Consider the following 26,486-nt stretch of genomic DNA (forward strand, 5'->3'; position numbering starts at 1 on the left):
AAGTATGATCTATGGAGTAACTTTAAGAACATTTCTGAGTGGTTAATACAGCGAGACATCCTATAACAAGTACGAAAAACTATTTCCCAATCTTCCTTTTCCAATGTTCTCGACCAATCCTCCTCCCATTTTTGTAAGCATGTGAATTTATTTGGTCTATTCTCCGTTATTAGAAGTTGATACCATCATGTAATCCCCCTTTTTGATTAGAGGACTGGAATTGTTTCAGTATAAACCCTGGTAAGGATATATGTTGAGCATTGAAGGATGGCAAGCTCTGAACCCAGTGCCGTATCTGCAATTATTTGAAAAAATCCTGTTTTGGGAGGTTGAACTTACTCTGAAGTTCAGAAAAGGAGAGCACTCCTCCACCAGACATCATATCCCCCAGTGAATTCAATCCTGCAGCCTTCCAAAACTCCATCTGTAAATTTCCAATTAATCTAGCTATACAAGATATTGAGAGTGCTGGTGTCGGTAAGGAAATGTCTTCGCACCTTATAATGAATCTATTCCACGCCTGTATTGTGGCTCTAACTGAGTGTCACACTTCTCGGATGGATTATGGATGTGGCCCGTATTAGGGAGTTGGCTAGACCTATGCCTGAGGCGCGGAGTCTAATGTGCTGGTGGTATTCACCAGGGACCCTCGGAAGAAGGTATGTACTTGGCTGCGTCCAACACACAGGTCACGGCCCTCAGGATAGGTTTCCTTATACTGGTGCTGGTAAACTCTGGATGCAGTGGTGGAGATGTATAGCTTAGTCGACAGGCCGGGTCAGAACCAAACATACTAGATGGTACCAGGGAGCAGGCGTAAACATGTCACAGGGAATAGCCAAAGTCAAAACCAGATATCAGATGCAGTACCAGGGGTCAGGCGAAATCAGAGTCACAAACGAAGCCAAGGTCAGAAACAGGTAATGGAATAACACAGGAACGCTGGAGTATGGTAAATGAGCCTATACTCTGGCACAGAAATGCTCTCCTAGACTTCCTTAAATAGGCAGGGCTTGATTTTGGCACCTTCTGTGGTTTACACTAAATTGTGTGCATGTCCCTTTAAATCCTATGCAGAGCGGCGCGCGTCAGAGGAGAAGAGAGAGAACAGTTGACAGCGGGCGCCGGGGATCTCTCGCCCGCTGTCCCATGCCAGCCAAGAGTCCAGCGTCGCCGGACCAGGTAAGAGGGACCTGGATTCAGCGGCTGCTGTGACACAGAGTGCTTGGAATTTGAAGGCTTTGCGGAGACAGGAAGCCATAACAAGTCTGGGAGAGCTTATGGTTTTAGGGCCTCCAATTCCCATGTTACCCAAGGCTTAATATTATCCTCCGCAAACCAATCTCTTGCCTGATTTATCAAACAAGCATACTGATATTTCTCTATATCTGAGAACACAACTCCTCCTTCCAGTTTAGGTAAAGAGAGAGTCGCTCTTGCTATCTTTGGCTTACCTTCTTTCCAGATGTAACGGCCTATGGCTTTATTACATTTATTTCACATGAATTTAGGGAGAACTCTGGGGAAAGCACGGAACAGATACAGCAGTTTTGACAAGAGCACCATTTTAAAGGCAGCTATTCTGCCCAGCCAGGATACTTCATGAAGCATCCAGTCTTTCATGGCTGCTTCAAAAGTGGCAAGCAGAGGGGCATAATTGCATTCAATTTAGGGGTGTGCACCGGCCACTTTTCGTGTTTTGTGTTTTGGTTTTGGATCTGGATCTTCCTTCGTGTTTTGGATCTGGATTGGTTTTGCCAAAACCACCCTTCCGTGTTTTGGGTTCTGGGTTTTGTGTTTTGGATCTGTATTTTTTTTTTAAAAAGCATAAAAACAGCTAAAATCACAGAATTTGTAGGTTTTTCTGCTCCTATGCTATTATTAACCTCAATAACCTTAATTTCCACTCATTTCCAGTCTATTCTGAACACCTCACACCTCACAATAGTGTTTTTATGTCCAAAAGGTTGCACCGAGGTAGCTGGATAACTATGCTAAGCGACACGAGTGGGCGGCACAAACACGTGACCCATCTAGGCGTGAAACTGCAGTGGCAGACAGGATAGCAGTTTGAAAAACTAGGCCCCAAACTGTACATAATGCAAAGAAAAAAAAGAGGTGCAAGATGGAATTGTCCTTTGGCCCTCCCACCCACCCTTATGTTGTATAAACAGGACATGCACACTTTAACAAACCAATCATTTCAGCGCCAGGGTCTGCCACACGACTGTGGCTGAAATGATTGGTTCGTTTGGGCCCCCACAAAACAAGCTGGCAATTAATCTGTCCCTGCACAAACTGGCTCTACGGAGGCAAGATGTCATCCTCATCCACCGATTCCTCACCCTCTTCAGTGTGTACATCCTCATCCTCACAGAGTATTAATTCGTCCCCGCTGGAACCACATGTCCCTCTGTACGTTCTGGAGGCTGGTCTCCCTGGAAGAGTTGATAATTCATTTTATGAACATCATCTTCTCCACATTTTGTGGAAGCAACCTCCTACGCCTTTCGCTGACAAGGTTCCCGGCTGCACTAAACACTCTTTCGGAGTACACACTGGAGGGGGGGCAACTCAGGTAAAATAGAGCCAGTTTGTACAGGGACCTCCAAATTGCTTCTTTTTCCTGCCAGTACAGGTACGGACTGTCTGACATGCCTACTTGGATGCTGTCACCGATGTAATCCTTTAACAGACAGACGCACGCTTGTCGCTGCTGCTTTGAGGATGCAAGTGCGGCTACAGCCCACACAATTCACAAAGACAGAAAAAAAAAAAGAATATTTTTATTGTTTGTGGAGCGCACTTTGAGGGTTACACCACCCTTTAACAGACAGACGCACGCTTGTCGCTGCTGCTTTGAGGATGCAAGTGCGGCTACAGCCCACACAATTCACAAAGACAGAAAAAAGAAGAAGAATATTTTTATTGTTTGTGTAGCACACTTTGAGGGTGTCACCACCCTTTAACAGACAGACGCACGCTTGTCACTGCTGCTTTAAGGATGCAGGTGCGGCTACAGCCCACACATTTCACAAAGACCGAAAAAAAAAGAACAATATTTTAATTGTTTGTGTAGCACACTTTGAGGGTGTCACCACCCTTTAACAGACAGACGCACACTTGTCGTTGCTGCTTTAAGGATGCAGGAGCGGCTACAGCCCACACAATTCACAAAGACAGAAAAAAAAGAACAATATTTTTATTGTTTGTGTAGCACACTTTGAGGGTGTCACCACCCTTTAACAGACAGATGCACGCTTGTCGCTGCTGCTTTGAGGACAGTATCATATGCAGTGACAGTAGACTTGTCAGAAATTGTTGGCACGTCCTTCAGTCCGGACCAGATGTCCAAACCAGCCCTTGACTTATGACACAGGCGCACGCTTGGCGCTGCTACTATGTTGATGCACATGCGGCTACATCGCACACAAGTCACAAACACATTAAAAAAATAGTTTTTTATTTTTTGGAGCCCTTTGAGGGTTACACTACCCTTTAACAGACAGACGCACGATTGTCGCTGCTGCTTTGAGGATGCAAGTGCGGCTACAGCCCACACAATTCACAAAGACAGAAAAAAGAAGAATATTTTTATTGTTTGTGTAGCACACTTTGAGGGTGTCACCACCCTTTAACAGACAGACGCACGCTTGTCGCTGCTGCTTTAAGGATGCAGGTGCGGCTACAGCCCACACATTTCACAAAGACAGAAAAAAAAAGAACAATATTTTTATTGTTTGTGTAGCACACTTTGAGGGTGTCACCACCCTTTAACAGACAGACGCACACTTGTCGCTGCTGCTTTAAGGATGCAGGTGCGGCTACAGCCCACACATTTCACAAAGACAGAAAAAAAAAGAACAATATTTTTATTGTTTGTGTAGCACACTTTGAGGGTGTCACCACCCTTTAACAGACAGACGCACGCTTGTCGCTGCTGCTTTAAGGATGCAGGTGCGGCTACAGCCCACACATTTCACAAAGACCGAAAAAAAAAGAACAATATTTTAATTGTTTGTGTAGCACACTTTGAGGGTGTCACCACCCTTTAACAGACAGACGCACGCTTGTCACTGCTGCTTTGAGGATGCAGGTGGAATCTAGACGGGATTTGGAACCGGGGACACACTACCTCCATCAATTGTCTAAATCCCACTGCACTAATGGCGGATACCGGACGCACGTCTAACACCAACATAGCAGTCAAGGCCTCAGTTATACGTTTTGCTTCAGGATGACTGCTGTCGTACTTCATCCTCATCGCTAGGGACTGTTGGAGGGTCAATTGTTTAGTAAAAGTAGTGATGTTCCTACTTCCTCTCTGGGATGATGAACAACTCCCAGCAGCAGCAACAGCACTAGGAGGAAGTGGTTCTTGATCTTTCCCTATTTTATTTTTATCGGAGAAAGTTTGGTCCTCCATTTATGTTATATTGATATATACGTGCGGCTAAAGCGCACACAAACACAGAAAATATTTTTTTATTTTTGCTGGAGAGTAGTGCACTTTGTGGGTTACACCACCCTTTAAGAAATGAGCCAGCCGGCTCTTTACTTATGGGACACAGGCGCACGCTTGGCGCTGCTCCTTTGTTGATGCACGTGCAGCCACAGTGCACACAAGTCACAAACACAGAAAATATATATTTTTTTTGGTTTGGAGTGTACTTTGGGGGTTACAGCACCCTTTAACGGTCAAGCCAGCCGGCCCTTTACTTATGACACAGGCGCACGCTTGGCACTACTTTGTTGATGTACGTGCGGCTTCTGCGCACACAATTCACAAACACAGAAAATATATATTTTTTGGTTTGGACTGGAGTGTACTTTGGGGGTTACAGCACCCTTTAACGGTCAAGCCAGCCGGCCCTTTACTTATGACACAGGCGCACGCTTGGCACTACTTTGTTGATGCACGTGCGGCTACTGCGCACACAATTCACAAACACAGAAAATATATATTTTTTTGGTTTGGACTGGAGTGTACTTTCGGGGGTTACAGCACCCTTAACGGTCAAGCCAGCCGGCCCTTTACTTATGACACAGGCGCACGCTTGGCACTACTTTGTTGATGCACGTGCGGCTACTGCGCACACAATTCACAAACACAGAAAATATATATTTTTTTGGTTTGGACTGGAGTGTACTTTCGGGGGTTACAGCACCCTTAACGGTCAAGCCAGCCGGCCCTTTACTTATGACACAGGCGCACGCTTGGCACTACTTTGTTGATGCACGTGCGGCTACTGCGTACACAATTCACAAACACAGAAAATATATTATTTTTTTAGCACTTGGGGGGAGCACCCCTGATGGACAGAGCACCCCCTGGACAACACTACAGCACCCCTTTAGGACTGGGACACTGCACAGGACTTTGGAGTGGACACAGCCCCTATGGAGAACTGACTGCACAACACAGTCCAGCCAGCCCCTATGGACTTTGAAGTAGTGGACACAGCCCCTATTAACAACAGCAGCACAGCACAACACAGCCAGCCCCTATGGACTTTGAAGTAGTGGACAACAGCAGCACTACACTACACTACACTACACAGTCCTAACTCCCACCCTCCCTCTTCACTGTCCACAGCCGAGTGAGAAAATGGCGCCGACGCGGGTACCTTATATAGGATCCAAAACCCGCGAGACTCGGAAGGCGGGATGATGACGTTTTGCCTCGATTTCAGATCCGAGTCAGGCGGGAAAAGTCGAGTCTGACTCGGATCGGACTCGGATCGGGGGGGCTCGGGGGGGTTCGGATTTCAGAAATCCGAACCCGCTCACCCCTAATTCAATTACATCTTTGGTTCTAGTCAGGTGCACTTCTAAGTATTTCAGGGAACAAGATTCCCATGAGTAGTTAAAGGATGATTTTAGAAATCATACACCACTTTCTTAATATAAACAATGTCATATTGTATAATTTTATGATATAGCATAGACTAGAGCATGTGAGCAGTTGCCTAAGTCACACATATTTTTTATTCAAAAAGAGGCTATCAGTAAAGAAAGCAGTTATTCATTGAAGGGTATGATCAGAACATTAACTAGAAGTTTTAGTACCTGGGACAAGAAGGAAAACTGACGTCCCCTGGACCTCAACTGTAACCAAATTCAGCTCTGCACCCTGGCAGGTGCCCCTCGTTGTGCAGCGCTAATTATGGCCTTGGACACAATACAACTTCATTATGCATACACTCTTACTTCATAACCAGTTTCCTTACATATGGGTTTCTTCAAGGTTTTATTATTTCAGGGCTATCAGATGAAATAAAAACAGAAAATAATAACTTTAAAACATTTCTTATTTTTTTTAGAAATTAAAATTATTTTGTTTATGTGAAATGGTCCTGAACTTCTGCACCCGTTATTCTTTTATACCATACCTCCTTTTTGAGAAAATAAATAATATTTTATACTGTACATATACAAGTGGGTTGGGTATGAAATACCTGCAGCTTAAAAGCCGTCGGTTCAAATCCCGACCCTGGAAGCCTGACACATCATAATCCCGACGCTGGCTGGTAAGTATATTTAACCCTTCTCTCTCCCTCCCTAACCCTAAGACTCAGGGGGTGGTGCCTAAACCTAAGTTCCCCCATGGTGCCAAACCCTAACCCGCCCTCCCCGCACCATAAACCTAACCCTACCGGGGGGGTGCCTAACCCTAACCTCCCCCCGGGTGGTGCCTAACCCTAACCCCCCTTTCTCTAGACTAAACCTAACTGTCCCGGGTGGGTGCCTAACACTAAGTCCCCCTGGTGGGTGCCTGAACCTAACCCCCCCCTCGGTATGCTCGGTATGCCGGGTGTCGGGATTTCGGTGTGGCACTAATGATAGGTGTCGGTATTTAGATGCCTATCTTTAGTCCCATGCCGGGCTTTAAGTGTCGGGATTCTGGCAGTCGGCATTTTGACCGCCAGCATCCTGACTACATCCCATACAAGTAGTAGGCAGAATTAATCAGTGTGTAGTAATATAATTTCCACATATGTGTGAATTGTGTGGTAATAAGGCTTATGTATGATAATATAAATGATTATTTACATGCTTTTTTACCATCCAGTATGAGTACATTATCTATGTAATAATTGCACAAGGTCTGTTTCATCTCCAGCATGCGTCCGCAGTGGGCGCTGAGACCTGCACCCCAACAGCTCCAATGGTTACGGAGATGGGACAGACCTAGACAAGGTAGAGGACCTGGGGTAACTATGGGATTTGGGTGTGCACCTTGAGCCGAGACAGAGAAACAGAGAGGGGGGAGGAGCAGCAGATAAAGAAGGTGTGGAGTGGAGCTGGGGGCAGACTGAGATGACCGGTCCCTTTACTAGTTCATGTAAAGAAAGTACACTGCACCTGAGAGATAGTGGGCTTTGATGTACTATTTTATTAATTATGTCTAATGTTTGATATTGTACAGTTCATCAAGGTTGAGGGGGTTGTCAGTTTACATATCAATAAAAGATTACAGTGAAATTACATTTTTCTAAGTAGAAAAACATATGCTATTTTGTTCTATGTTTTTTGGGGGGCAGTTTTGCTTTTTTATTTTTTCTAAATTTCTATAGGAAAATATGTTTCCAAAAGCGATGTTCTGTTTTAAACACACCGTCAAAAAGGGTGAGGAAGGTTCTGATTCTGAAGATATTGTGGAGGTGGAAATGGCACTTCGTTATGCTATATAAATAAAGACTAATAATCATAATAAGTGGGGAGAAAGAAAGGGAAAAGTTATGGGTGACACCAAGATATCTGACTTGGGAAGCAGAGGAGAGGGAGAGAGAGGGAGCATAAGGGACCTTAGCTGGGGGAGAACATGATAAGTTTAGTTTTAGAACTATTCAGTTTCAGAAAGTGTTGAGCCATCCAGTAGGAGATGGATTGAAGATAGGAGATGACATGGGAGAAGAAAGAGGGAGCGAGGTCAGGGGAGGAAAGATAAATGAATGTAATGTCTGCATAGAAGTGGTATCAGAGGCCAAAGGAACTGATTAGTCCACCGAGAGAAGTAAGTGGAAAAAAAATGGACAGTCCCTTGGGAGATCCCGACCAGAAGGGGTAGTGGAGGGGAGTTAGAAGTTGGTTCGGATACAGTACAGAGAAGGAGTGGTTGGACAAGGAGTAGCAGAACCAGGAGATAAAGGGTATGAAAATGGAAGGAGTGTTCATCCATGTGAAACACCACTGCCAGTTCAAGAAGTATGACAATATGATTTGGCTATTGGCTTGGCAGTGATGGGGTCATCAGTGACCTTGGTGTGTGTAGTTTCAATGATATGAAGAGGCCAAAATCCAAATAGGAGGAGGTCAAGAAGGGAGTGGGTGGAGAGGAGATGACTTGGTTATATATAGTGTCAGACTGGGGCATAAAGGGCCTACCAGGGGAATGCTATGATAGGGGCCATTGCGTAAGGGGTGTGGTCAGCCACCACAGTAGATTGACTAACCAGTAGGCAAATCTTGGTGTGGTTTCTATAGAAGCAAAACAAGAACCAATGTGGTCCTGCTCCACCAGGTAACTGACCCTCTAATAGAGTAACAATGTATAATACAGTGCACAGTCTGGAACATGACACCTAGAGAAGGGGGTGGGGCCCTCAGGCAATGGGGCCCACTGGGGATTTCCCAGGTACCAATGTGGGCCAGTCCAACCCTGGTTATAGATCATGCACTCAGAGAGCTTATGAAAAGAGAAAAATTGGATGGTAGCTACAGAGGGAGGAGTGGTCAAGTGAGGGTTTTGTGACAAAGGGGGAGACCATTACATGCTTTAAGAAAGTGGGGAAGGTGCCAGAGGAGAGACTTAAGTTGATTATGTGGACACTGGGAGCATGCCTCAGGGGGGGAGGGACCAGAGGAGATGGGAAGGGATGGAATGAGGACGAGGGGCAGGTTGAGAGGAATGTATGGACTTCATCTCAAGAGACTGAGAAGGAGGAGGAAAAAGTAGATTGTCCCAGTCAGGGGATGGTGTAGCCTGAAAAGATGAGGGGGCTGAATCTAATTTGGGAGCAAATAAAAAAAATGCTAGTAAATTTGTATCTGGAACAAACCTTCTTCCAATGTAAGGTGTGGAAGTACATGTGTTTGCATGTGAGGTAAGTACTGGCTGCTTTTGTATGTAGCCCACAAATACTGGACATCTTTATTTTTACACTGCAATTTACATATCAGTTTGTACATGTCCCTCTCACATCTATAGCTCTCAGCACGTTATATCTGCCCCACCTGCAGTGCAGTATGGTTTTACCAAGGTGCACAGTTACTTGCTCTTTTTTTGCTTTGCTCCCAACTCAGAATCAGATCTCCTGGTGAATGGACTAATCATTCAGGGGTCAGGGTAGGTTGTACAAATGTTTTTGGTTGAAATTAAATAGGATGTCATATTTACAATGTACATGTTCACTTAAAATATAAAGATTTAGCAGATATATATCAAACACGCATTTATTTGAGTTTGAATTATTCTATAGCATCTAACCCTTGGCGGAATATTTATCACATAGCAATTATTTTGATACCTTTAAATCGCATGTACTTTGCCCTAACCTCATGTGGTTTACAGAAAACCAACATAGTAAAATTAAAAAAACCTTCCATTCTTTTCACTACTGGAGCGTGCCCAATAGCATTGGTCATGGTCCCCTCAGGGTTGGGACTCAAACAAACAATCAGGCTCCCACACCTAGCGATGCTCAGCCAAGGCCAAGTAGTTCTGGGCCCCTACTGGTACCCCTGGCCTGTTGGTATAACAGGGGAAACAGGTCCTCCTTAATAACTTACAATAAGTAGTGCCCCTATTTAATGTTATAAATAATAGTGCCTCTTATTATTATTGCTCTAAGTAATTTATTTTAATAATTAATATTGTCCCTGTCTTTAAATAATTAGTAGTGGCCCCATATTAATTTGAATAATGAAAAGTTTCCACAGTACTTTAGGTTATTTTTAAACAATGTATTAGGCCCTAATGAACCCAATAAGTGTAAGACAGATGCTAAGCAGCACAGCCCGTTAGTGTTGGGAGGAAGGTTTTCTTTCTGCCTTTGGTATGAGCTATATCGCCTGTCACATCCGACTTTCTTTTATGGTTATTTTTTTCAAACTAATTTCCAGATTCATGTTAATGTCTGCCGGTTTGTATATTTTGATATAGGGAGAGGGAGATTCCAAACTGGTCACTAAATATATAGACAGAATGAATTACAGGTTGAGTCTCCTATATCCAAATATCGAAAATACGGAATAGTCCGAAATACAGAATTTTTTTTAGAATGACTGAGATAGTGACACCTTTGCTTTCTGATAGTTCAGTGTACACAAACTTTGTTTGATGCACAAAATTATAAAAAATATTCTATAATATTACCTTCAGGCTGTGTGTATAAGGTGTATATGAAACATAAATGCCTTCTGTGTTTAGACTTGGGTGCCATTCGCAAGATATCCCATTATAGTATGCAAATATTCCAAACTAAGGAAAAATCCGATATCAAAACACCCCTGGTCCCAAGCATTTTGGATAAGGGAGACTCAACCTGTAATAATCAACAGGTTATGTTTCCTTATAAGGAGATCCAAATTCTACTTGTAAATGTATATTTTGTATGTCAATTTAAAGTATATCACGTTTAAAAGTGGCACTTAAGCTGTAATTTTCCTGGGTTTTTGCCTTAATATTTCAGCAGTGTGAAATCCACAAAGATAGAACCCTGCAAATTTATAAAATTACAGCTTAATAAATTTCACCTTGATGTTACTTGCCTCAGGGAAAAGAAGAATACAGGGTATGCTACTGTGCTTCCCTCCATATTGCTTACACATGAAGCATTTTCCCATACCTAACCAAGATGTCCGCCTTAACTTAGTCTGTGCTTGCGCAGTGTTATCTTGGCTCTTTACTGTGTTTGAGCGCCATGGTGGTACACAGCGGTGGGGATCCTACAAATCCTGCTGCCAGCGGCTACCTACATGACAGGCTGCTGTATGCTCTACTCCATCTCTGCTACCCATATGTGTTTCTGTGAGTACAACTGTACAATAACTGTGCACCATAAATAAACCAATGCTCTTGGTTATATCTATCTGGCTGGTGTGCTCCAATAGTTCTTTCCGCTGGTGTCTACTATTCACCATATTGTATACATCACAGAAGAGTACACACATATCAACAGGTTATGGGCCTAGGCACCCGGACATACCAGATGCCATAGAAGGCTGTATCTCAGACAAGTTAATCAGTGAAGTTGCAAAGTGTTCCAGCATAATTAAGTGCTGAGCATACTACATTACACACTAAAGATGCCAAGTCTTGGAAATTCAAGTACAGGTATTACACAAAACAATGCATCCCAATGTAAACCTAAATATGTGAATACTGCATAGAGTAAGAAGTGCAAAGTAAGAATGAGTCAGACAGTCGCATAGGAGATTGCTGGTATATTTCAGTTGTAATCATGAGTGGTTCACTACATTGAACACATCTAATCCTATCACAGTCAGAAGAATAGGAGATAAAATACTTACAGCTACAAAAGTTGGGACAGTCACTACCCACCTAAAAGTTGGAGCTGAAATTTAAATCACAGAAATAAATCCAAGACGCATTATATGTACCAGATATGGGGACAAACTTCATAGCTATTAGTATCCTGAAGCAGAGGGGACACAGAGTCCAGTTTGCAGGAGAAAATGTGTTGTGCAGAACAAAAGAGGGACCACAATAGCAACAGGTACCTAATACTGACAGCTGTATGTCCTTGACAAAGAGGATTCTTATGCGATGATAGCCTCTATGAAACTCTGGCACAGAAGGTTAAGTCATCTTGGATTTGATAATGTCCAGAAACTCCTAGATGGGATGACTACAGGCATATATATGACTGATAAAGAAAGACCAATCTGTGAAAGCTGTATAATAGGCAAACAAAGCCATTGTCCCTTCCCAAAATCAGCAAGCAGAGCTGAAGCACCGCTACAACTAATTCATACAGATGTGTGTGGTCCAATGGAAGCAAAATCGATAAGTAGTTATTGATACTTCATAACAATCATCAATGACTTCACAAGAATGACACACATTTATATCATAAAAGAAGAGATTGAACTGATGAACAAGATAGAAGACTTCGAGAAATCAGCAGAAACTCAAACTACAGGCTTAAAGTCTTGGAGGAGAATATAAACCTCTAAACCCCGCCCCTGAGCCTAAGGCAGTTAGTTAAAGCCCAAGGCAGGTGGAGGAGAGGAGAGAAGGAAGACTAGTACACAGATTAATCACACTGTCACATCAAAGAGACGGGAAACCGGTGACCAGGAAATCCAACCCAAAGAAGCCAGGGGTGTCAGGGCGGGCACCTAATGGACCCTATGGACTTTGAACAACAAAGGTAAGTTTTGCCATAACTCTAATTTTCTTCTTCATGATCCATAGGGATCCACAGGGATACCATGGGGATATCCCATAGCAGTACTCAAGGGTAGGGACACTCCTGTGCTAAGAGAAGTATCCTGCATCCAAATGAAGCATCCTGAGAGGCAAAGGTATCGAAAGCATAAAACCTAAGAAAGGTGTGGACAGAAGACCACGTGGCTACCTTACAAAGCTGTTCAACTGAGGTGCCATGGTGAGCTGTCCATGAGGGTAATGGAGGAGAATATCTAAACAAAGATGTGGAGGCCTTGCTAAAGAAACACGGTATTAATCATCAGCTGACCATTGCACACACTCCAGAACAAAAAGGTGAAGTGAGCATGCAAACCATACTATAGTGGAATGCTTGATCTATGCTTAAAGATGCTTGCCTAAACAAGTGTTTTTGGTCTGAAGCAGGGTCTACAGCAGTATATTAGATAATTGTGCTCCCATGGTTGCCCTAAAAGACAAAACATCAATAGAGGTGTGGTCTGGAAGAAAACTTAACATAAAAAATCTCTGAGATTTTGGAAGTATTTGCTTATGCCACATCCAATTTAAATGTTTTTTCTACTAATGCTACTCTTTTTAGCAGTTTAATTACATCTGTGTATCACCTGTTAACACATAGCTTTTGCTTAATTCTTATTAACACCTTAGCCTCTCACTGGTGTGCTGCCCTGGGGTGGCTGGTCTTTGCTGGGTTTTTGGGGTTCTATGCCCCAGACTTTGACTAAGTAATAGGGACCTCCAGTAAACAGAGATGCAGTGAATTGGCCTGGAAGCTTAGCCATATTTTTGCAAATACATGCAACTGACATTTCTAAAGTATCTACCACCATGTCATTTTTCAAATCTTATTCCTGATATCATCCCGAATGCTGGGGAATACCTTTTGCTGTTTCTTGTATAGAATAACCCCTTCATTTCATGCACCTGAGTGATATTGCAGAAGTGATTGAGCAGCCACAATCATGTACTTATGTACACAGGGCCTGATTCAGGTTGGTTCGCAAGGCTGCGTTCGCACGCACCCAGATCACTGCAAAAATATGCTAATGAATGCAATTGCACGGCAACCACAGCACTATACCAAGATGCCCATCACTGTATAAAGCAGCCCACTTCCCATGACATGCATGCGCAAGTCAGCAAAGACACCTGTACCATCGAGTAACATCAGAACCATAAACACAGTTGTAGTTGACCTGACCCTACCACAGAAACTGCTAAACTTCCTGTCGCCATCTAGGCTATCGCATGGGCTTAATTATGCACACCCCTGTAACGGTGTTTACGCACCCAGGCACGCCTGCATTTCTCTGACCACCCCCCATCACCACCTTCAAATGGTCACTTCCTGTCAATCACTGTGTGAAGACTCTGTGTGCTTACTGCGAACACTTCCTGATCGCTGTAGCCGGTTCGCGCACGCACACTGCGTCTTATATGCATGCGCAGAATGCAAACATTGGCAGGCTGCGTGCAAACGCAGCCTTGCGAACCAACCTGAATCAGGCCCACATCACCAAGGAAAGAAGACATAAGCTGGATCCCAATTCAATGAAGTGTATCATTCTTTCATATTTCCAGAAAAATAAAGGATACAGACTCTGGAATCCTAAGAAATTAAAGCTCATTGATTCAAGAGATGTTATATTGCAAGAAACAGTGCCACTTAAAACAAATCTGGAATTGGAAATGCATAAAACGTATGTGATATTAGATATGCCATCTGCTAGAGACATGTCTGAAACAGAAACTACCAGCTTGAACATCCATCCACTGAAAAGAGCTTCTGCAAAAGCAAATAGTGGAACACCACCAAAGATGTATTGTGAGGAGTTTGCAAATATAACATTCTGTGCACCCCAAAATATCCAAGAGGTGAGGTTAAGCAACAAATGGTGTGAGTGGAAATCAGCAATAGACAAGGAAATTACATCAATAAATTACAACAATACATGGACTGTAGTTAAGAGACCAAGTCACCTCAATACAGTCAAGAGCAAGTGGATTTTCTGCAAAAAGATGAAAGCATATGGGACTATCACCTGATACAAAGCTTGTCTTGTTGCAAAAGGCCACATACACAAAGGTGTTGACTACAGCAGTGGTTCCCAAACTGTGCACAGTGGCCCCCTCTGTGCGCTGAAGAGGGGGCCACTGTATGCCCCTCAACCCGGTGCACAGCCAATGGGGGACGTGATCAGCGTGATCGCTCCCCCCATAGGCATAGGAGACTACTCCAGCTGCTGTTTTAGCAGCCACGAGCAGTCTCCCAGTGCAGCCCAGCACACAGCAGCATGTGCTGGGCTGCTGTGACTTAAGAGGGAGGGGGAGGGGGAGCGGTGCCAGACCCGGGCACCCGCCGGGCCCCTGCAGCAAGTACGGGCCAGAGTAATTTGTACCCGATTCCCCCCTCCTCTCGGTGCCCCTGTTTCTAATGGCAGGTGCAGCAGTTAGCTGGTCAAGTAGTATACGACCAACAGTAGCCCTATTTGCCAAGGAAGTAAAATATATGGCATTATCAAAGTCAGCTAAGGAAGCATTACATCTTTAAGAGACTTTGGGGTAAATTTACTAAGAATCGAGTCTGATCGGGGTTTTTTCAACTCTATTAGCATCGGCGAAACTTGGGTGATTTGATGCTTCTGAAACTCACAAATTTACTAAGAAGTGAGTTTACCTGAGAGTGAGTTGGCTGATGGTGGAGCAGATCGAGATTTCTCCCATGAGTAGCAAGTTTAGATAGAGATTACTCACCCGAGATTGCAGTGTTTTCTCCTTGCCTAATTCTCCCGAACAAGCAGCCTGCACAAAAAATGACATAGGGTACCCCCCAAAAGCATAACCAGCCCTGGGCTGCTCAGCCAATCCTGGTTCCCAAAAATACAGGAGAAAAAATGGATAGGGTCCCCCCTTATTTTAGGAACCAGCACCTGGCTGCTGAGCCTGTTTTACACTATTTACAATACTATTACCCCCGTACCCACAGCCCATGGGTGCGGGAAAGACTAAGCCTGGGGTGTCAGGAGAAAGGGGACCCCTTTATTGGGGGGCACCTCCCATGAGGTCCCCAGCTTGGGCTGACCAGCTTGGGGTGCGAATGATTGGCCGGGGTGACCCGGTGATAGAGTCCCCTGGCTGAGGCATTACAGCCAAGCCGGATTTGAGCCTGGTGCTGGTTTTAAATATAGAAGGAACCCTACGAAATTTTTTTCCCCCTATTTTTAAAACCTAGACAGGCTCAGCAGCCAGGTGCTGGTTCCTAAAATACGGCAGGACCCTATTCATTTTTTCCCTGTATTTTATGGAACCAGGACTAGTTGAGCAGCCCAATGCTGGTTATGCTTTTTGGGGGGACTCTATTTAATTTTTTTTTTTAATTAACAATTTAGAGAAGGTTACCAAGCAGAAACATACACAAATCACACTGATCTGTGTATGTTTCTGGCAAACTCGCAGCTCAGGAGGTGGTCTATTTGAAACTTCTAATTAGCTGCGAGTTTGCTACAATTACACCCGAGATTGTAATCTTGTTTCTTAGGAAATTCCCGAGTTGTATCTTTATCATTAAAAGTACTTCAGAGTTTGGCCGATGGTGAGTTTATTTGAGTTTGCAATCTCACCCGAGTTTTTCAGTGAAAAGAAAGAAATCTCTCCCAAACTCACCCGAGTTTATCTTTAGTAAATTTGCGAGCTGAAAAAAATGTCTAAACTCACCCGAGATTGCAATCTCGACCAAACTCGAATCTTAGTAAATTTACCCCTTTATGTGAACTTCTAAGCAAGGATGACATAATCAGCCTTGAACATGACAATAGAGATGTAATTGATCTGTTTTATAGCACCAAACATCATGCACGGTCCAAGCACTTTGAAAGCAAAAATCACTTTATCCGTGAACTTGTGGAGATTGGCTGTTGCTGTGAATTATGTACAGTAGCTAGTGAAAAGAGCCCTGCTGATGTGCTCACTAAAGGGACTACAGTACATCACAATCCTTAGTTTTGTTCATGAAAAGTTGTGGACTAGACTATACCAGAAAATGTTGATATGTTGTTACTTGTTTAACCCTCATTTCTTTCAGGTTGCTGCAAGAATATTATATATGTTTGTGTAACATGGAGATAGCTTGCAGCGATGGGGGGAGTTGGAATACAGGATGCATACTATGATTCCTTTTATATTGCTATTCTCCTGAAGCCTTTGCCCATACCCAGTGGTGTAACTAGGGTATTTGGAGCCAGGGCAAGATGAAAAATGGACACCCCTCACGATGTACGCGCACCGGGGAAAAAATGGGCGGGGCCACTGAAAACGGTGGTGTGTCAACATGACACACCACCGTTTCTAGTCTCTCTGGGAACATTCCTTACCATTCCATATGCACCTTAATGCCCCCAGTAGTATATTCCCTTATGCAGTGCACCCTTATGTAGTGCCCCCTGTTGTAGTGCCCCTCATGCAATATCCCCAGTAGCAGTGCCCCTTATGCAATGCCCCCTATAGCAATGCCGCAGTAGTAGTACCCCTTATGCAGTGCCCTCAGTAGTAGTGCCTCTTATGCAATGTTCCCTGTTGTAGTGCATATTAAACAGTGCCCCTTATGCAGTGCCCCCAGTAGAGCCCAATATATGGTGCCCCTTATACAGTGATGCTTATATAGTGCCCCAGTAGTGCCCCTTATGCAGTGCCCAATATACAGTGCCCCTTAAGCAGTTGCCCCGGTAGTACCCCTTATATAGTGCCCCCAGTAATGCCCTATATATTGTGCCACTGATACAGTGCCCCCAGTAGTGCTCCTTATGTGCCCCTTATGCATTGGCAATTAAACAGTGCCCCTTATATAGTGCTCCCAGTATTGCCTCTTATATAGTGTTTCCAGTAGTGGCCCTGTGCCACTTATGCAGTCCTCCCAGTTGTGCCCAATACATAGTGCCCCTTATGCAGTCCACCCAGTAATGCCCCCTATGCAGAGGCGGATTTAGGCCTCATAGGACCCTAAGCAAGATACCAATTTGGGGCCCCCTTCCTCAAACAATTCCCCTCCCAGTCAGTCTGCATATGCCATTTCCCCCCGACCCCACCAGTCAGTCAGTGTAAGTCTAGTCCCCCTCCCCACCGGGACTGGAACATTTTTAGATATTTGGATATTACAGAGAAGGACTTATGTCTACAGTAACTGATGTGCCAGGTTTAACCCCCCCACACCCCCCTGAACTGCACCAGCACTGCCCCCAACCACCTAATCGGAACAGGTGAATGTAGGTGAAAGCTGGAATCAGTAAAGTTGCCTGCCAGTGTGGGGAGGGGTGTTGCTGGCCCAAAGCACCCTGCCTCCACCCCACACTGGCAGGTGCCACAAACCCCACACCTGCACCACCTCCCCCTTCCCCTAATAAGATCAAAGGCAGCAGGCGCACGTCACCTTCTATTCTAGTATCAACTTTGGGCGGCTGCGCACCTCAACTTCTATCTTCTCAGCTCCCCCCTCTCTCTGTCACATCACAAGCAGACAAAAACAACACAGTAGAGAGCAGGAGAGAAGACAGAGCAGCACCCGGCACCTGTCCAGAATCAATGAGCTGACAATCTGCCGGGGCCCGGAAGTAAAGATGCACATGGACACTCCAATTAACAACCCTGTCACCGCAGTGACAGAACTCTTGAGTGGTAGACCCAGGTGCAGCAATATGCTTTGGGGCCCCCACCCCACTGCAAGCAAGAGGCTATCTGTGCGCCAAAGGTGCGCAACCGAAACAGAGGTGTGGTCTTGTGGGGAAGTCTCATATAATGCAGAGAGCATCACAGTGAGTGCCATATAATGCAGAGAGCATCACAAAGATTGCCTAGTAATGCAGAGAACATCACAGTGAGCACCATATAATGCAGAAAGCATCGCAGTGAGCACCATATAATGCAGAAAGTGGCACAGTAAGTGCAATATAATGCAGAGAGCGTCGCAGTGAGCACCATAAAATGCAGAAAGCATCACAGTGAGAGCCATATAATGCAGAGAGCATCACAGTAAGTGCAATATAATGCAGAGAGCGTCGCAGTGAGCACCATATAATGCAGAAAGTGTCACAGTGAGCGCCATATAATGCAGAAAGCGTCACAGTGAGCGCCATATAATGCAGAGAGTGTAACAGTAAGTGCAATATAATGCAGAGAGCATCACAGTGAGCACCATATAATGCAGAAAGCATCGCAGTGAGCGTAATATAATGCAGAGAGCACCGCAGTGAGTGCCATATAATGCAGAAAGCGTCATAGTGAGCACCATATAATGCAAAGAGCATTGCATAGACCATCAATTTGAGCACCATATAATGCAGAGAGTGTAACATTGAGTGCCATATAATGCAGAGTGTAACAGTGAGCGCCATATAATGCAGAGTGTAACAGTGAGCGCCATATAATGCAGAGAGTGTAACAGTGAGCGCCACATAATGCAGAGAGTGGAACAGTGAGCACCACATAATGCAGAGAGTGTAACAGTGAGTGTCATATAATGCAGAGAGTGGAACAGTGAGCGCCATATAATGCAGAGAGTGTAACAGTGAGCGCCACATAATGCAGACAGTGGAACAGTGAGCGCCATATAATGCAGAGAGTGTAACAGTGAGCGCCATATAGTGCAGAGAGTGTAACAGTGAGCATCATATAATGCAGAGAGTGGAACAGTGAGCGCCATATAATGCAGAGAGTGTAACAGTGAGCGCCACATAATGCAGAGAGTGGAACAGTGAGCGCCATATAATGCAGAGAGTGTAACAGTGAGCGCCATATAATGCAGAGAGTGTAACAGTGAGCACCATATAATGCAGAGAGTGTAACAGTGAGCGCTATATAATGCAAAGAGTATAACAGTGAGTGCCATATAATGCAGAGAAAGGAACAGTGAGCGCCATATAATGCAGAGAGTGGAACAGTGAGCGCCATATAATGCAGAGAGTGTAACAGTGAGGGCCACATAATGCAGAGAGTGGAACAGTGAGCGCCATATAATGCAGAGAGTGGAACAGTGAGCGCCATATAATGCAGAGAGTGTAACAGTGAGCGCCATATAATGCAGAGAGTGTAACAGTGAGCGCTATATAATGCAAAGAGTATAACAGTGAGCGCCATATAATGCAGTGAATGGAACAGTGAGTGCCATATAATGCAGAGAGTGGAACAGTGAGCGCCATATAATGCAGAGAGTGTAACAGTGAGCGCCATATAATGCAGAGAGCATCGCAGTAAGTACTATATAATGCGGAGAACATTGGTGACCCACATAGAAGTTATAAAACAGATCATATGAATACACCTCTTACACACACACACTACATTAATACACCAACCCCACCACAGACAATATAAAAACACAATCCAACCTCCCCCCCAAAAAAAAAATAATACACCCCTCCCCATCACATACATATACCACCCCCCCTAGATGACGCTGGCACTTACTTACCTCAGGATCTGTATGGCCTCTGCTGGTCTCCAAGGCATAGGAAAGGAAACAGCTCAAGGAGAGTGACACTGGGTTAGACTGGAAAGGAAGGGGTGGGGTCTCAGTGTTAGAGGGCATGGTCTTGAGCATCATTCAGGGATAGGAGGGTGACTATAGAAGTTGTTTAGGGGTTGGTGCATGCGCTGGAAGTTTGATATCGAACATCCAGCACATAAAGGAGATCAGACAACGATATCTGATCGTTGTCTGATCGCTCCGTGTGTACGGAGCTTATAGCATAGACAGAGAGGGGGCGGGGACTCAGGGGAAGGGATGGGGTCTCGGTGTTGGGGGGCTTGGTCTCGGGCATCGTTCAGGGATAGGAGGGTGACTAGAATAGACAGAGAGGAGGGGGCGGGGACTCAGGGGAAGGGTCTGAGTCTCGGCCAGTCTAGTGACAGGTAGAGCGATAAGAAAGGGAGGGGCCCTCTCGTCTCCTCCACCCTGACCGGCTCCTCCTTCCTTACGGCCAGCGGTCAGCCACAGAATACTGTAATAATGAGTCAGTGTGACTCATTATTAGTACTGCCTGGCTGCCAGCCCCTTCATTGCCATGGGCCCCGGTGTAAGCACTGTTGACGCTGCGGCCCCCCTGGGACCCGCCGGGCCCTAAGCACCTGCTTGGTAGCCTAGCGGTAAATCCGCTACTGCCATGTGCAGTGCCTTTTACACATAAAACATAGACACACACAGACAGACAAATACACTTACCTGAATCCCTGCTTTTGCCGCGCCCATCACTGTCTGCTGCGCTGCTCCCGTCTTGCTTGGCAGTGGGCACTATGGGAGAGACGACATGAAGGCGGAGCTCATGAGTGAGCTCCTGCCTGGCTCTGGCACTGGGTGCAGCAGCAAATAAGATTCTGTCTGACTCTTATTGGCTGCAGTGCTAAAACAAACACACAGCCGTCTGCGGTGTGTTTCATTCTGGAGTGACACGGACCACACTCCACGTTACGCCACTGCTGATACCTAACCAAGATGGCCACCTCAGAACCATGGTGGTACATGGTGATGTAACAGCACCGTGGAGATACTACAAGACCTGCCACCAACGTTTACATTCATGACTGGCAGGTCAATTGTTTGCCCCATCTCTGCTACCCATATGTGTATCTGTAAGTACGGATGTACTGTTACTGTGCACTATAAATAAACCAAAGCTCCTGGTTAGGTCTATATGGTTGGTGTGCTCCAATAGTTCTTTCCGCTGTCTACTATTCATCATCTTGTGTACATCACAGAATAATGCACACATATCAACAAAATGAACAGAAAGTGTTATAGTTAGAAAATGTTGATCAGTGCAGCACTTACAATGGATTTGTTTTTTTTATGCTGAGCACAGATGCTGGCATATCAGCAATGATTAGAGACAGTTTAACAGATATTGCAGAGTGTGTTGGGTATACAATCGGGAAGCCGGCTGCCTTAATACCAACAGCCGGCTTCCCGGCTGTCATATCCCGGCGAGGGTGACATGCCGGGCATCTAGATGTAGACGCCTGACATTTTCCCGACGCCGGGAGACAGGCGCCCGGCATCCTGATCGAAGGGATGCCGGGCGCCGCGAGCGGACAGCTGCGGGGGAGGGAGGGTTAGGTTTAGGGCACCCGGGGGGGACTTAGGGGTAGGCACCCCCCCGGGAGGGTTAGGGTTAGGCTAGGGGGAGGGAGGGTTAGGCTTAGGCACCCCCAGGGGGGACTTAGGGTTAGGCACCCCCCTGGGGTTTAGGCAGCGGGGAAGGGGGGGTTAGGCACTTATAGGGGGGATTAGGTTTAGGCACTTGGGGGGGAGGTTAGGGTTAGGCACCCCTAAGGAGGGTTAGGGGGTTAGGTTGGGTTAGTAAGTACTTACCTATCGATGATCGGATTTCCAGCGCTGTCGGGCTTCCGCTGCTGGGAACTCTATAAACTCTATAGCTTTTGTCGGCCAGGCGCTGCCAGGAATCGTACCGCCATGCGGCCGGCGTTATTTCATACCGATTCCGTTTCTTGTCCTATCTCTATGCCCAATAATGTTTGATCAGATCATTATCTGGATTTGACGTAAGTGTGCCTGGAAGATGACTTCTCCAGTGCATCTATATGTCAGTGGCGCTAAAAGACCCCCAGTGAAGCCAAAATAGATCAGGTACGGCCGTATTTGGGCACACATGTGACTCAGGACCAGTGATTGCAGCTATTCTGGGTGTGGATATTTGATGTTTCGTCATAGTGTTTCATGCATAATTTTCTTCTTAAAAGTTGACTAAACTTCAATAACAAACCATTGAAAATATAGTGTATACTGTACATTTATAGACTGCGATACATATTTTAAAAAATCCTGGCAATTACTCACTTGAGATTTTTGTTGTGGATATTTCAGGACACAAGTTTGGAATTTGGTGAAATGTTTTCGATTTCCCAAGAGTTAATGTATGTTTTTATTGAGCAACTGTGCATGGCATACACATATGTTTAGGAACAAAATATCCCTTTTGATGCACTGTTATTAGTTTGTGTTGACACATTATTTTAGTACAAGACAGTTGTCAAACTATTCACTTATTTGTTGATTTTAGGCCTTAATTACAGGTAACTAAAAAGTAATAATTAACTACAATTATAAGGAGACAGGTATTTTGTTGTGTCCTTGCAGAAATACCATAAAGCCGGCTTTGTAGTTCAGCTCATGTAGTGCCAAATACAAAGCCAATGCTAGATTACAGCTATGAGTTCTAAGAAATCATCCTCTCTTTTCTGATTAAATGATGACCCAAATTAGTAGTTCTCAACCATCATCAAACTGGTACATATACTCTGCTTAATAGTATTAAAAAATATTTTCTTTCACTTACACGTTAAAAAATATTAGCAAATAAATAAATAAATAGGAAATTAGTAGGCTACACTTGTTTGGTTTGATTATTTAGCCTTTAATTGTCATACATAGTACAAAGCAATGAGGATGATTGCATGTTGTATGACGGCAAAGCATCACCCCACACAGAGCTGCCATCAGAATTAGTAGGGCCCATGACAAATGAAACAGACGGGGCTCTTACACATACTGGTACCTAAAGCAGGACATGCTAAGAATCTTCCTCCCTCCCTGCAAGGTACTTATGTGCCCCATGATGGGTGGGGGGGAGCCTAATGACATGGTGCTTAGTCTCACCCCATCTATAACCAGCAGCTGCTGCATGGTAAGTGTGTGTGTGTGACATACACATGTATGCTATACAGTATTTAAGCATATATATATATATATATATATATATATATATATACACACACAGTATATATACATATATATACACATATATATATATATATATATTATTTTAGTTTTTTTATAAATAATACACAGGGTATTAATACACACGGTATTGAAATGAGGAATCCAGACAGGCAGGTACTTGGTAAAGCAGTGTCTTTTAATGGTAGCAGACACTGCACTTTAGCATGTTTTGGTTTTGGATTTGCATCTCCTCGTGTTCTGGATCTGGATTTGGTTTTGCCAAAACCGCCCTTACGTGTTTTGGTTCTGTATTTTTTTTTTTTAAATCATAAAAACAGCTAAAATCACATAATTTGGGTCTGTTTTTGTTCCTACATTATTATTAACCTCAATAACATTTATTTCCAGTCATTTCCAGTCAATTTTGACCACCTCACAGCTCAAATATTGATTTCATCTAGTTTAGGCCAAAAGGTTGCATCCAGCTAGCTGGCTGTCTAAACTAAGCATATGGGAAAGATTTCTGGACTGCACAACCTGACTATATATATGTTGGGAGGTGCTACCTGATGAGACTAATTGCAGGCACAGAAACAGATTAACCAACGCAATCCAGGGGGACCCACACCCCAAAAATGAACCAAAGTTGCACTACAGTATATAACTTGTAGGACTTATCTAGAATTGTGCCTAATACAGTGTGCATATACATTACCATACTCCATGCTTTTAAACCAATAAGGAAGGGTGCTAGTCCAGAATGAGGGCGTCTCTTTTCCCTCAGAAGTGCAATAAAGCACATTAAATGGAGCATATGGGAAAGATTTCAGGACTGCACAACCTGACTATATATATGATGGGAGGTGCTACCTGATGAGACTAATTGCAGGCACAGAAACAGACAAATCTCAGGTGAATTTTGGTTCATTTTTGGGGTGTGGGTCCCCCTGGATTGCGTTGGTTAATCTGTCTCAGGGCACCACATTATAACACATTTTCCTTTATAACACATTTTAACCCTTCACTGTGTGTGTTTAATATATATGTACTCTGCGCTCTGGATTTGAACCCTAGTATGTTATGGACCTACCCGAAAGAGGTTACCTGGATATGGTGGGTAGGCCCATAACCTTGGCCATGATTATGCTAAAAACCTCTATTGATTGCAAAATTGTATTGCATTTATAATATATATTATTAATAATTTGGAGTTGTGCACCTGAGATTTGTCTGTTTCTGTGTCTAAGCTAAGCGACAGAAGTGGGCGTCACTGACTTGTGCCAGTTCAGCTTCCAACATGGCACAGAGTGGCATTGCAGTGGTAGACAGGATGGCAGTTTAATAAACTATACGACCCCTAGGATGTTTAAAGAACAAGAATGTTTTCCTTAACTAGGTCAGAGGCCTATATTATCAGTTGGAATATGTTTATGGACTGATAATATAAATTTTATTTCACTGCTATTTTTTTTTCACTGGAGAAGAGCACCCCTAATTGACAGAGCACCCCCCCTGGACACCACAGCACCCCTTTATGGACTGTAGCCCTAGCCTGATGGACAGGACAACAACATAGCAGCAGCCACAGTTAATTGACAGGACAAGTGACTTACTGCAGCCTAAGCCCCTTTATGGACAACACAGCAGCACTCTTCAGGCCAAGACCCCGACTGGACACACACACTGAGTGACTGACCGTGACTACACGTCTGTTAGCTTCTCTCTCCACAGCCGGAGTGAAAACGGCGCCGATCGCGGGGACTTTTATATAATCCAAAACCCGCGAGAATTCGACACCGGGAGGATGATGTAAAATATATAAATGAATGTTTCATTGGGCGCTACCCTTTTTGTCCACCTTTGTATAACTGTCAAAATATGTGTAACTTAAACTACATACATCTTTTCTCTTGGTCACATTTTAGCATAAAATGAAATGAATCAACACTTGGGTCAGAATTCATTATAAATTAAAATGCATACATTTATTGTGACAACAAGAAAATGACAATTGAACAAGCGATAAAAAATGAATTTTGCCAGGTGACTGGCATTGGTGTTAAATTGGAGGAAGGTGGTCCGGATCACCTGGCTTCCGTATGCCCCAACTGCTACCGTCCTAGCTCGCACAGCCCCTTAAACCTCCTGGTTGCTTACTTGGGTGATTACGTGACCAAGCAGGAAGGCGAAACCAGGCAAAGTGTTGCGGATTTCTTCCAAATAAATTAATTGCGCAGAGGTTTGCTCTCTAAAGAGGACTGGCCGTGCTTTTCCACTTTTCTCCCTTTTCAGAGGTAGGGTCTTGGAGACTTTACATTGGCTGTGTCTCCGTGATTTCTCTAAGAGCTCAACAAATCCTGGGAAATTGCGTCACAATATGATAGGATAGAGGAGCTTAGGACCAACCGCGGCGACCACCTCATAAGCGTGTCCCTTTTTGGTGAGGCTCACTTGCACTCGGGAAAAGTTTTCTGTGGATCCAATGTACTTCAGCTAACCCTGGCACTTTTTCCACTGCCCTGGGCAGGACAGCCCCTTAGATCAGGGTTAGCTCACTCCCTTAGTATATAATAGCTGGGAGTTCTCAGCCATTCAGTAACATAGTTTCCCACATTAACGGGGGTCTGGAATTCCGGGGTACCATTGTGCAAAAAGCTGGATACGTAGCGCCCATACTAGCAGCTGCACGCTCCATAGCCTCTGTTTTTCTGGGGCAGTCCCGCCTTATATGACCTGGCTCTCTGCACTCCTAGCAAACAACCCTGGCATCTCCAGTTCAGTTTCCTTGAGGAGGGGTGACAGTCGGGGTCACAGGCCAATGGCGTACCATCTTAACGGGTCGCTCATTCCCTGGTTTCTTTTCTGAGAGTTTTGTCATATTTCCTGTGGTCTCATACCGCTCCACCACTGTACTTAATTCCTCTAAATTCTGAGGATCAGCGTGTATGACCCAGCGCTGCATATTCCACCCTAAGGTTCTTATACACTGGTCAATAATCACCGTCTCTACAATCTGAGCGGCAGTGCGGTCTTCTGGCTGGAGCCAACTCTGCCCCTGTTCTGCAACCTGCTTCCGAATAGGGACCCCTGGTATTAGGGCCCATTCTTGGAAGTGCTGCGCTTTCCCAGAAGGAGTGAGACCTGACCTGGCCAGAATAGCACTTTTGACTAGGTCATATTTCTCCGCATCAGCAGAGAACAAATCAGCATAGGCTTTCTGAGCCTCACCAGTGAAATAGGGGGCAAGTGTATCAGCCCAAGCATCTGCTGAACATTTAAAATTCTTTACCACCCTCTCAAATATCAGCAAATATGCCTCTGGGTCAT

At 44.6% G+C, this 26,486-nt stretch overlaps 1 protein-coding gene across 1 annotated transcript in view; it reads right to left on the minus strand.

Moving 5' to 3' along the window:
* LOC148519299 (uncharacterized) overlaps positions 1-26,486 on the minus strand; it is an 88,782-nt gene that overhangs the window by 24,962 nt on the left and 37,334 nt on the right. Inside the window, exons 2-3 of the mRNA XM_088476726.1 lie at positions 25,317-25,516; positions 20,646-20,714 (exon numbers count right to left, since the gene is read on the minus strand). Coding sequence (XP_088332852.1) covers positions 20,646-20,714; positions 25,317-25,516 — 269 coding nt within the window. The remainder of the gene's footprint in view (positions 1-20,645; positions 20,715-25,316; positions 25,517-26,486) is intronic.

Source organism: Taudactylus pleione, unplaced genomic scaffold (assembly GCF_031769625.1).
Source record: "Taudactylus pleione unplaced genomic scaffold, aTauple2 ptg000191l, whole genome shotgun sequence".
In the NCBI taxonomy this organism is placed as follows: domain Eukaryota; kingdom Metazoa; phylum Chordata; class Amphibia; order Anura; family Myobatrachidae; genus Taudactylus; species Taudactylus pleione.